Here is a 12,747-nt window from a genome sequence, read left to right on the forward strand (position 1 = left end):
TTAACTGTCTATATCGATAGTACATTTGTTCAAGATGATACATTGCAATAATGATTCTAGAATTCACTTGAATTCACTTGTGTCATTTCTTTATGTCACAGTTCATATAATGAAATTCTTTTCATGCTTGGTAAATACTGGCCTCTTCATCTGAACAATCTATGAGAATCAGATGTATCAGAATTTTAAATCATTCTTCAATTCACTCAGAATTCACAATATACCTGTTAGAGAAAAACTGACGTAATGTTTTTCCTATTTATAACTCACTTGCAACTGTCTGTAATACATAAATGTTGGCTATATTTTTCACTAAAAATACCTTGAATATCTGAAGTTCTTCTAGAATTACTTCTTCCATTGATTCTGTTTCTTGGTTGTAAATCGTGATTACTTTCAGCACAATTCCATTATCTGTGAGAAAACAAAAGAGATAAACTAGAAGCTTTGTCACAATCTGGTTTTCAAACAATTAAAAACAATGGAGAGACCATAAATTCAAATAAGATTTGAAATCTAGATGTATAAAACATTTAATCATTGCTAGTGAAAACAATATGACTACTTACATATTCATATTCATTATTTCAAAAATTAGATTCAAAACTCCAGTTAAAGGTTCAGAAATCAAAATGTCTTTTGGAATTAATGAAATAAAAGACAGATGGCAAATTATTCTAGCTTCTTCTGTGATGTATGATGAAAGAAAACTTTTTACCTAAAGCTACCTTCCCTGTAAGAAACTATACCTTTAATCTTATGGAACCTTCCAAGCAACGCACTATGGAAATTTTTATATATATATATAGATAGATAGATAGATAGGCATATAGATAGAACATGTTTATATCTATATATACTTTATTTTTTCCTTCCAGTTTTAATGAGATATAATTTACATACAGCACTGTATAAGTTTAAGGTATACAGCATAATTATTTGACTTACATACATCATGAAATGATCATCACAATAAGTGAACATCCATCATCTCATATAGACACAAAATAAAAACAATTTTTTTCCTTGTGATGAGAACTCTTAGAATTTACTCTCTTAAAAAGTTTCATGTAACATACAGCACTGTTAATTATATTAATCATGGTGTACATTATATCCTTAGTACTTATTTATCTCATAACTGGAAGTATGTAACTTTGACAACCTTCATCCAATTCTCCCACCCCTCACCTCCAGTAACCACAAATTTGGTTATATACACTTTTAATAAAAATTTCAAGCATACACTATTGAGAGAATAGTATAATGAGTCCTCCTGTACAAACCATTTAGCTTCCATAATTATCAATAATTTTATAAATTTATATTCACCTTTTAAAACTCATTATTTTTATTATTTCTGATATTCTGACCTTGTTATTTCCAATGAAAAATTTGATAAGACGCTAATTTGCTTGTAAGAAAGATTTGGTGTAGTGGCTAGAAATAACTTAGGGAAAAAAAGCACGTTGGAGGAAAAAAAGCACGTCTGATCCAAGAGTTTCTATGGTATTTAAGCAATTTGTTTAAAAATTACGAAATCTTGCGGTTGGGTTAATAAAATTTGATTAAAATAAAACTAATAACAATTACCTGTATCATACATTAAAAGGAACAAAAATTATCATATCAAGCACACATTATAAATATCCCACAATTATTATATCAAGTAAAAAGCAAAGATGAAACTCAAATTATCAATTTGCAACCAGTGATTTTGCAATAAGGACTATATAGCATTAAAGCAAGTGTCTGGTAAATTTGGAGAAAAATAACTATTTTGTGGGATTTTCCAATGCTGTACTCATTACACATTTATCAAATATGTTCTTTGTGCTGAAAAGCTGTGGTTCAATATAACAATATCTTTACGTTAAACATAGGTTACAAGAGAGTGTAAGTATATACCTGATATTTCTGGAATTCTCTCAAATAGCTTTGGTCAATCTAATAAACAAGTATTTCTGAAAACATTCTTGGACTTATATATGACTTCTCATTTAAAAATAACATACTTTTTTCTATGATTAATTTTATCAAATATTACTCTTGCTTATGGAATTCTTTTTTTTTAAACTCTGTTGGACATCACTATAAGTGAATTCATGGCCAGGTAACTTTAACTTTGTTAAAGAAATCTGATGCTTTGTTGATCTTGAACCCACAGTGTAGAGCACATTACTAACCTCCTAAAATAAATGAATAAAATACAGCCTGCACCAGAGATCAATTTCTGGAAATCCGATGAATATCTCCTTACTTAAATCTTTGCTTTTTCAGAAAGCATGACTGGAAAAACTCAAGCACCAATATTAATACTATATCCTAATTCCTGATTTGGGCATATGCAATGTCTCTTTAGAAAATGTCAATGATTAAAGTTAAGTATGGTAGAATGTTTCCTCTTCTAAATAGGATCTGCTGTAGCAATTACTATGATGCATATGAAAAAAAAGAAATGATCATTTTAAAGATTCTTTAAATGACTATATAATTTTAAAGTACTTGACAGAATTTGATACATATTACCCTGGATGCTAAAAGATTGCAAGTTCTCTTCCACAAGCTAGATCTAATGCACAGCATTAACTGAAATTACAAATTTATTTGAAATATTCACTTTTAGCATATTTATTACACTTTGTTTTATTAATGCAGGATATTATAGCTTTGGTCTAAAATTTTATCTCCATTATGTGTAACGCTTGGCTTGTTTGGGACACATGGTTGACTTCTGATGGGGCCTGATAAGCATTGTTGAGATTACAGATTTAGGTGAAATTACCTAAACCTCACCTAAAGATTGAAAAATCTTGAGACCTTGCTGAGCAGCCAAAGGTAGCAGTGGACCTGGGGGAGTAACAGGATATCCTTGTATGGCACCCTACTTCCTCTGTGAGTTCTTTTTGGAACCAACATTGTTAATTGTTTGTTAGCATCAATTACTCGTTACTTTATGTATTCATTTGTTCAAATGTATTAAGTATTGACCATGTGTCAGGAATTATGTGCTGTAACTACCCCAAATCTTCTCTTCCATTGCAGTAGACAGGTAGTATGTAAATGAGCCAATGGGTCAACCAGGGTTTTGTTGATAGGTGGGTTTTTTTTAATGTAATAATGTTATTGATTTTAAGGTTCAATTTAAATGTCTCTCTGAGTACTCTCTAATCTCTTTACCTGTCCCAATGAACAAGACATCATATTGGCCATCCTCGGCTTCCACTCGATCCACTGCTATTTGTTTCAGGTTATACTTTCCATCTGTTTTCACCAGTATTGGTTTTTTATGGGCAGGTTTTATGGGCTGGTGCATAAGTGGATGGCTTCTTGCAAATCTGATGGCATCATCGGGGTAGTCTTTGGTGGTTCCGTACCTCCCTCCATTCACTTTGCTGGCACACTGAAATACAAACGCATGAGAGAATTTTTTCCCCCTGAAATCTAAAGAGCAAATTTATACTCAGTTATGAAAAAAATTACAAAAACTGGGTATGTTCAGTTAATCAACTGTGCATTTAGCAATATTTAATAACCATATATTCTTCATTACAGAAATAAAATCTGCATTAAAAATTGCATAGAGAGACTGAATTATTTCAAACATGCAGCAGTAGAAACAGACAGATAGTAGTGAAATACTGAAAAAGTAAAGTATATGTAATACTGGTATAGTCTGGAGGTAATACAAACGTATAACATTATAAATATTCTAATTATTTTTCCTGCTTCTAAAATTTATTTTTCATATTTGTAAATTAAATTTTAATTTGCTATGAACAATATATGGTTTATAGCAAAACAAAGAGACTCTTTATTGTGCTAAATCTTCCCCCCAAATTCAGAATCACAACCGCACAACAGCTTTCCCATTATTGACACTATGATTGATGATGGTTCCAATTGGCTCACTGACTACAGAATTTTAGTGCTGTAACATTGAAACCTATTCACATTCCGTCGTTGTTAAATAAGGAAAAAACCCTCTCTGTTCTACTGTAATCTGTATGAATTTATATTATTTTTGTATGAATTAGACACAATAAATTGAGAAAACAAGAAATATTTGCCATAACATGTCTCAATTCTTAAATCACTGACTCTAAAAATAAATGTTCAATGGTACCTAAGTTACTTCTTGGAATACCTTTAACTGCGTTGATTCATGCTTGTTATCAAGTGCTCCCTCATTTCACATATTTTCCTCCAGAACCAGCAGCAATTGCAATGATGACCTTGATAAAAATTTTCCACTTCAGAGTATAAATACAGTAGTTTAGTAATCAGATTCTGCAAAGAGGGCATTTTTAATGGTTTGTTTTAAAAACGTGGGCCATATTTCTTAATTTGGCATGAATTTTTCACTTGAGTGTACTTTCATGATATATAATTGGAAACATTTTGGACCAGCCTGGAAGCAGTTCAGTAACCAGTCACTTCCTCCAAATCTCCTTTAATACCATGTGGTTTCAAGAAGCATTTCCAGCAAAGCCACAGGAGTGGGTTTTCTCCATTTAAATTGTAATTTCAATCAATAGAGTGAAATAAAATATGCTTTATGTCTTCCTGGAAGTAATAATTTTAAGCTAGTGAGAGAGAGTGATTGAAAAGGTAAAGCCTCACACTTGTTAACGTAGGTAAGCTTTGTTTCCACTTTGAATTTTGGCTCTGCAAAAATGGTTTCTACTCGACTTGCAAGCACTTGTGGAATCAGCCTAGTGTTGGGTTTTCACCAGCTGCTCATAATAGTGTAGACCGTGACTTGCATGACAAGTTCAGTATTTGTTCTCCATGGACAGCAGATACAATGATGCTACACTTTCCCAATGTAGGTGTGCACGGGACATATGATACAAAATCATCCTCGTCATAATCATCATCGTGTGTGCAATTAAAAGCACAAGGTTTGAATGGCTAGTTAGGGAGGCAAATGGTGGAACTCCTTATTCTCTAGCAACACAGCTAGCTGTATTGTCACTTCTCTGCCACAAGGCCAGCAAGGATGGCAAATGGGCTGCTCAAAATTCTGAAGAGCCAGAGAAAAAGCTTCCTCTTGACACGTTAAAGTGAGAAATAGGGAGAAAATGTGGCCTAGGGAACTGAGAGCCTGACTCAAATATTATAATAAAAATTTGGTAACATTCTCTTGCATGGAAATCACATGTGGCACTAATTCTTCTGAAGAGGCTGAGAGGAATATAATGCTATATCCATCTCCTGGATACTTCTGTATTCACCAGTACCCTTAAAAATAAAATTTTAGTGAGAGCTACATAGATAGCTAAAATATCAACAATAATATATAATCTATAATGCTAGATTATATTCTTTTCATTAAATAACAAGCATACATCTTGATGTGAGAAGTAATATTTCTTTACCTTGCAAGTAATCAAACATATTTTTAGGTACTGAATTGAACTATTTCACGCTAATTTAGCAAAGCATCTGAAACAATGAACAGAATATTACTAAAAGAGTCTTTAAAAAATAAGAATACTTTGTTAAACGCCTAAACTTACAGAACCAGGTCTTGGATAAGGGACTTTTCCTTCATAGAGTGACCAGTGGTATTCAGGTCCTTCCTTATGTGCATACGGTCCATTAAAGGCTGCCCGGATACTGGACATGTGATAGACACATATAGCATGCCCTCTAAATATATTACTAAAAAAAAAAAAAAAAGATAAGTTACTATTCTGGAACTGACTAGGAGGTCACCGAGTCAAGCCCCGCAGACAACATCGATAAGGATGAAGTCTTTTGGATAAAAGACTTGCAATCTCTCAAGCACAGGATATTCTAGAGATATTAACTATTGCAGTATTTCAAGTATGGAAACTCCAAAATTTACCATTTTTTGCCTATTTATTATAATAAATTGAAAATGACATTGTTAGAATCACAAAAGCAATTGTGTCACTTCATTTTTTTCCAGTTAAATCTTATTTTTTTATTGAAGTATAGTTGATTTACAATACTGTGTTAGGTGCAGGTGTACAGCACAGTGATTCAGTTTTTCATATATACACACACACACACACACACATATACACATATATATACATATATATATACACATATTCTTTTTCAGATTCTTTTGTGTTTTTATATTTTTTATTAAGATTTGGCCTTAATATTTTAAAGATTCATTCCCAAGTTGAGGAAGGCTTTATCTCCTTGTACGTTGTCCTCTCTTCCAAGTAGACAGTGTTTTCCTATTCACCATGCTGTTAATATTGCTATAAATTTTATTCAAATTTTATTACTTCTCTTAGTGTATATGATTTGAAGAACAATTTAAAGTCTAAAGAAAATTTGGGGCTTTGTTTCATTCTTTAGCTTGGGGTCACAGAAACATTTATAAGCCTGCTGTATATTCCTTCCTTCAGGTCACTGAAAACAGTGCTACATTGGAAAGGTTTACTGGGCTGCACCAGATTAATTTTGAGAAAAAGACTTACATTCTAAAAAACTCAGATTCTTTACCTGCAGAACTACTAGCAACTGAAATTATTTTTTTGATAAAAATTTCTACTTGTCGCAGATAAAGACAGTAGTTGACTAACTACAGCAAGCTTTATTGGGGGCATAAGATTCTGCAAAAGGACACTTTAGAATGATTCGTTTTAAAGATCTGGCTGCATTTCTTAATTTGGCATAATCTGAATGAATTCTAACACTTCCCTAGCCTCCTTATTGTGAGAATTAAAATAATTAGTTTGGGAAAGTGCTTTGCAAAATTTTTTGTAAGTGTAACATTTCCTATATTCTGAGACACCTGTAGAACGGCAGTTATATTACTGTCTGAGGACATCAATTCACACATCTTATAACACACCTTGAAGCAACTGGAAATGCCTGCAACAGTGAGAAAACCAGAGATAGTCTTCCAACTAACATGGCAATAAACCTTTGATCACCATGCTACGATATCAACCTTTACGTCAGGTAACAGCTGGCAAGCCTCTTTCTCACAATTATGTATAAATTGAACAGTCAAGATTGAAATTATGGAAGAAAATAATGTCTTGCCTTTGAAATCTCAGACAGATCCATTATGCTATCATTTATGAAAGCAGCTTATAAACTGATCATTATAACCCATAAAAAAATCTATACTGATTATCCTATAGCTTATATTTATCATATAAAGCCGTGGATTTATCATGCAGCGTATAAATTCTTCACTGGCATAAGGCAGAAGATGAAGTGTAAAAAGAAGTTAGGGATTTTCTATGGACTGTAATAGCTACCAATCTACATCAACATCTCCTTGCATCAAGGAATAACTGATAGCAAAACTGTTTCCATGTTTCTGTGATGAAGAAAAGGTCTCCTTACAATAGCAGGATACTTACTGAAAGAGCTTTATTATTTTTTTTTCAAAGTGAGCGTAATAAACTACTTGCTGAAAAAGTAAACAAAAACTATGTGGAGAGATCCTAAGCAAACAAGGTATACATGACTATAGAACAGTTCAAGGCCAATGCAATGCAAACGAGGAATTGAGTAATACCATTCTTTTCCTGTCAAGAGAACTGAAGTATATTCTTTATTTCTCATTCCAGTCATATCATCTCCACTCTGCCTTATTTGGAAAGACACTCAGGAAATTATATATATAAACTTTCAACCAAAACTGATTCTAATAACATTTTTTCATTCATGTATCAACACACGAAATATCTGATTCATTTTTCCAGCACTCTTCAATGGATACAAAATACAAAAGCATAAAAGAGAAAAATACTAGATCATAAGCCCTAAACTTGAGCACCTTTATAAAATTTAAAACTCAGAGGGTAAATCATAAATGTGTGTTCTCTAAGAATCTACATAGGACCAAGACAACCAGAGTAAAGGAGTGAGCCAAGTGCTCTGTGATTAAGGAATCAAGGAGTGTTTCATGAAGACGGCAATTGACAAGTATTGGAAAAACTGATATAAATCAGCGTTAGAAGGGAAAGTAGATAAATAAAATCACAGTCACGGGGAAAGCAGAGACTGGGATTCTGACAAGGTATTATCTTGTCAAAAGCAGAGTTTGTGGGAATTTAGAGGAAAAACTTTCAATCCTGAATGGGGAATACTTGATAGAGAGCCTTGAAAGCCTGACTTGGACAATTGTATATGATGACTGAAAGAATTATCCTAGACTCTATAGCATGGAACTAGTACCTTAAAAACTGTATGAGAAAAAAAAAATCATTCTGTTTTAGATCAGAGAGGGAAGAACTTAGGACATTGAGCACAGGAGGACGCTGGCACTTCAAACAAAAACAAATAAGGATCTGGATTGAGATTGTGGCTTTAAACATCAAAGTACAACTGCAAACACAGGAGAACGAAGAGAAATTGGTGACTTATAAAGTACAGAAAGTGAGAACAACTCATTGGTCAGTAGTATTTTCAATTGCATATACGGTGAAGGGGTTTGGCATCCTTTGTTTCATGATGTTTTGACTGGCCATATAAATTTCTCACCTGGTAGTGTTGAAGAGTCCAAATATCACTGGGTTCTTATGATCTCTGGTATACAGCAAAAAAACATCCTCTGAAACATTAAAGACCATTATGTTACTTAATATGTTTAGCCCTCGTTGCATGTGAAGAAAATATATTGTCATAAAAGAGTTTAGAACCCATGATAGATTTTAAGATATAAATTTCCATATACAGTCATATAACAATGACCAAATCACAACACAGTGAGATTGATGACTGTTCAAGATGACTGTGAGCTGGGCCTCAAGGAGGAAACTAGAGGCGCCGACTCTAAACTAACAAGAGGGGTCTTTCTGTTCCCACAGCTCCCTTGTCTCCATACGTGGACCTGGCCAAGATGAAAAGAATAGAAACTTGCTCCAAGTTAGATAGAAGTCAATTACTGCAGAAAGCAAATTTTCCATATGTGCTAGAAACAGTGAGAATTATACAAAGAAGCATATATATCAAAGAGGAAAATTTAGCTCTCCCAATAATATTTACCTAATTCATCAAAATATGTATCAATTCCATTCATTCCTGGTACTGAGCAAACCAGTCTAGCTTTCAGGAAAGTACTCCACTTGTTCACTAGGATTCTCTGTCCTCCTACATCATTCTGTAAAAAACAGAAAGCAGGTAAATGGGTACCCAGAGAACTTTTACCAACAACAGATTTTGTATTATTAAACCTGCAGATGGCAAGAGTTACAGTTCTTTTATTTAATGTGAAAATTTGAGCATAATCTTCAAATAATATTAAAGATGCAATGCCCCATCAACTTTTTCTTTAGGTTTGCACATTCTGCCTTGTCAGTGTACTTTCACCCTGGCCCATTAAATACAGTTTCAAGGTATTAAACAACGTTAGTACAGAGTAGAGTACACTTTCCTAAATAAAGTAGTAAATAAGCTTTATGATACAGTAACGTTTATTATTATTTTATTGATAAATAATCCGCTTATCTCAGAAGTACAGAAGCTTCTACTTCTTTTTCTTATTTTAGGGAAAAAGGCTTGAAATACTAACACACAAGCACACATACACATAACAGGCATACATATTTGCACACATACATAAAATACGTATGTGTGTATATGTGAATATATATACACATACATGTATACTGAACATACGTATAAACATCTTCTTAAATTTATTCAAGTATCTTCTTAAATATCAAAATAACTTCACATTTATAACACTATTAGCATTCTCTCAATATACATGGCTACTGCAGTTGGTTCTGAATGTTCACAAAACAACCTATCTGACTATGCCCAACAAAACTATATATGTTTTTCCTACAGAATCAACCATCTGAATTGTTGAAACATGCTTATGTAAATTATTTAGAATGTGGATTAAAGAAACTTGCAAGATTTTGGTGAAATTAACTTTTAAAAATGGAGCTCAAACTTCTGTGTAGGAAGAAGTATAGCCTAATTATAGGCCATTTCTTAGTAGGGCTTTGAAAATGGAGAAAATCACACAAAATACAAAGCTCTTTTCAGATTAAACTTTCAGTAGATACGAAGTCTGAAGACTAGATAGTAAATACCAATTTTAGGGAGCCTAAGAGAATCGAAGAAAATATTTTACAGTAGAAACCTACTATAAAATGAACAAAGGCCTGACCATAAATTGCGAGTTAGGCAAGCTTAGTGAGAGAGGAAGGCGGTCCTCACCACGCAGAGTCGCCCCACTCTGGTGTAAATTGCCTGGGCATTGTTTTCTGCCTCCAGGGCCTTCTCCGTAAAAAAGAAATACACTTTGTTGTCATCTCGGTCTTCATTGTCAGGGATCATGTACAAACCTACAAATTTTGGTTCTAGAGAAGTAAAAAACAGATGAAAATGTAGTAACTATTACAACAAAGTAAGTTAATATATTTCCCTTGAAATTTTGTACTAAACATTAAAATCATGTAGCTATCTCCATATTCTGTGCAAATCAACAATTTTTTTTTTTTTTTGGCGGTACGCGGGCCTCTCACTGTTGTGGCCTCTCCCTTTGCGGAGCACAGGCTCCGGATGCGCAGGCTCAGTGGCCATAGCTCACGGGCCCAGCCGCTCCGCGGCATGTGGGATCTTCCCGGACCGGGGCACGAATCCGTGTCCCCTGCATCGGCAGGCGGACTCTCAACCACTGCGCCACCAGGGAAGCCCCAAATCAACAATTTTTAAGAAATGTTAGGGTATTTAAAATTTAACTGAGTTGGAGGGAAATAAATCAATTTCAAATAGCATACATTATAGACCTGAAATGAATTCAAAGAAGAACAGATTAAGAGCAGCATGATAATAATCTCCATGAATTTCCTCCCATGTATATATGGGAGGCATATATTAAACTCAATATATGTAAAATATTTTAGTAAAGAAGTCTATCATTATTTTTTTAATTCATAAATTATCTATCAGTCCAGCTCATGGAAGACCAGTTTAAGTTTTTGTATTTGTAATCAAAGGGATCTGAGGGGATGACCTTTGACTGATACGGAATGTCAAATACTTTAATGATAAAATGCTGCCAATAATGATTATGCACTCTAAAGCTTAATAAAAAGGCTGAAAATAATGAAACCACTCACTATAAAATGATTTTAGCCCCTAGATATACCAATGTGCCAAAATATACACATGATTCCTTACAAAGGATTCTATGTAAATGAATGCCTAGTGACTCTCTTAGAATTTCATTTGTCTCTCAAGTACAATGTGGTCCTATTAAAACAAGCAAAGCAAAGCAATCAATTCATGCAAAATTATACCAACTGACAAGAGAAAACAAAGCAACTTATTGGATGAAAGGGGTTTTCACTTTTCATATATTTGTCTTGTTCATTTAAGTCTTGATTTCTAACTATTGCTATGAGGGTAATCTGGTTGTATACTAAAGCGGATCCACTCTGCTATAAAATGATATACATATATCATATATAATATTTTAATTCGGTAATATTGCTAAGGAAAAAACCCCTGAAATTTGTGAAAACTATAAATTACATCTGTATTGTTATCGTTATCAAAATGGCAAGTTTCCCAAGAGCTCTGGACTTGCTTTCCGTTCTGATTTACATATGCTTTTCTCCTCAATCCTACCTTTCAACAGGCGCTCGTCATCGTGTTCAGTGCGGATATGAGCCAGTCGCCCCAGGCTCCTGAAAATGGCAGCGTCTCTGCCCCAGTAGTCACTGTAGAGTCCAGCAAACAATTCACTACCTGCAGGAAAACATCAGATAAGTCAGTATTCGTTTCTGGGTCTGATGACAATGTGTAAAACTACAGTTACAATAAACATATCCAGGTTTCCCGTGTATACGGCCTAATGAAACAGATACTACTTCTAAGAGCATATATGGTACAGTCAGATGGCCAGGGTTTGAATTGCGACTCTGCCACTTACTAGATGTGTGAACTTGGGCAAATTGCTTAACTTCTCTGCGCCTCAGTTTCCACATTTACAAATAAGGGAATAGAACTCAGAAGTGTTGTTAAGAGTAAAGCATTTAGAAGAGTAGCTGGTATATACTAAGGCCTACATGAGTATTTGATAAATAACCTGGCTTTATGGTATTTTAATAAACTTCTTTTAACCTTCATATCATCAGGGTATTAGTATTGTATTGGTATTAGTATTAGGACTGGTATTATATGTGAGTCAGCTAACTCAAATTCTTCTTGTAGTAAGAAATTGCTTCCATCGACATGATTTTAAGGCAGGAACCACAAAGTCTGACAAAGCTGTATATAACCCAATTAGTTGTCATTTAATTTGTAAGTGTGTGGCTTATTTAGACAGAAACGACAGAAAGAGCTCATAATTTAATCAGGCAGTCAACAGAACGAATGAAGTTAGCTGCAACAAAACTTGAGTGTCATATTTATAAATTTTATTGATTAGATTTAAAAATTGTTTCGATATTTATGAAGGGTTTTCTCTAAGGTAAGGTCTTTAAAACTTTAAAAAACTTGAACAGAGTAAATATATTTGTATGGTTTAAAATTTGAGAAAGTAATCAACTGAGTTGTAAATAGGATCACTGTAAGAAGTTTATTTCCACCTTGAGATAACTAACAATTTTTAAAAAGTAAAGATGATTGCTTTTGTTAGATTTAGATTTAGAAAAAGAAAAGTGAGCTATAAATTGAATTTAAAAACAAGAAAGCTAAGTTTTGATAAATGTTACTATAATAAACTATTCTTCATTTACAAAAAGACAAGTAACCATAAATGGTTTTTTTGGTTCACAAAAC

The 12,747-nt window shown here is 33.4% G+C and overlaps 1 protein-coding gene across 1 annotated transcript in view; it reads right to left on the minus strand.

The window, feature by feature from the left end:
• The window catches only part of SEMA3E (semaphorin 3E), a 106,320-nt gene that overhangs the window by 26,319 nt on the left and 67,254 nt on the right, over positions 1–12,747 (minus strand). The window contains exons 5-11 of the mRNA XM_029233841.1: positions 11,593–11,712; positions 10,177–10,319; positions 8,992–9,106; positions 8,488–8,557; positions 5,523–5,667; positions 3,181–3,403; positions 323–414 (exon numbers count right to left, since the gene is read on the minus strand). Coding sequence (XP_029089674.1) covers positions 323–414; positions 3,181–3,403; positions 5,523–5,667; positions 8,488–8,557; positions 8,992–9,106; positions 10,177–10,319; positions 11,593–11,712 — 908 coding nt within the window. The remainder of the gene's footprint in view (positions 1–322; positions 415–3,180; positions 3,404–5,522; positions 5,668–8,487; positions 8,558–8,991; positions 9,107–10,176; positions 10,320–11,592; positions 11,713–12,747) is intronic.

Source organism: Monodon monoceros, unplaced genomic scaffold (genome assembly GCF_005190385.1).
Source record: "Monodon monoceros isolate NGI ecotype Baffin Bay Population unplaced genomic scaffold, NGI_Narwhal_1 Super_Scaffold_2, whole genome shotgun sequence".
NCBI lineage: Eukaryota > Metazoa > Chordata > Mammalia > Artiodactyla > Monodontidae > Monodon > Monodon monoceros.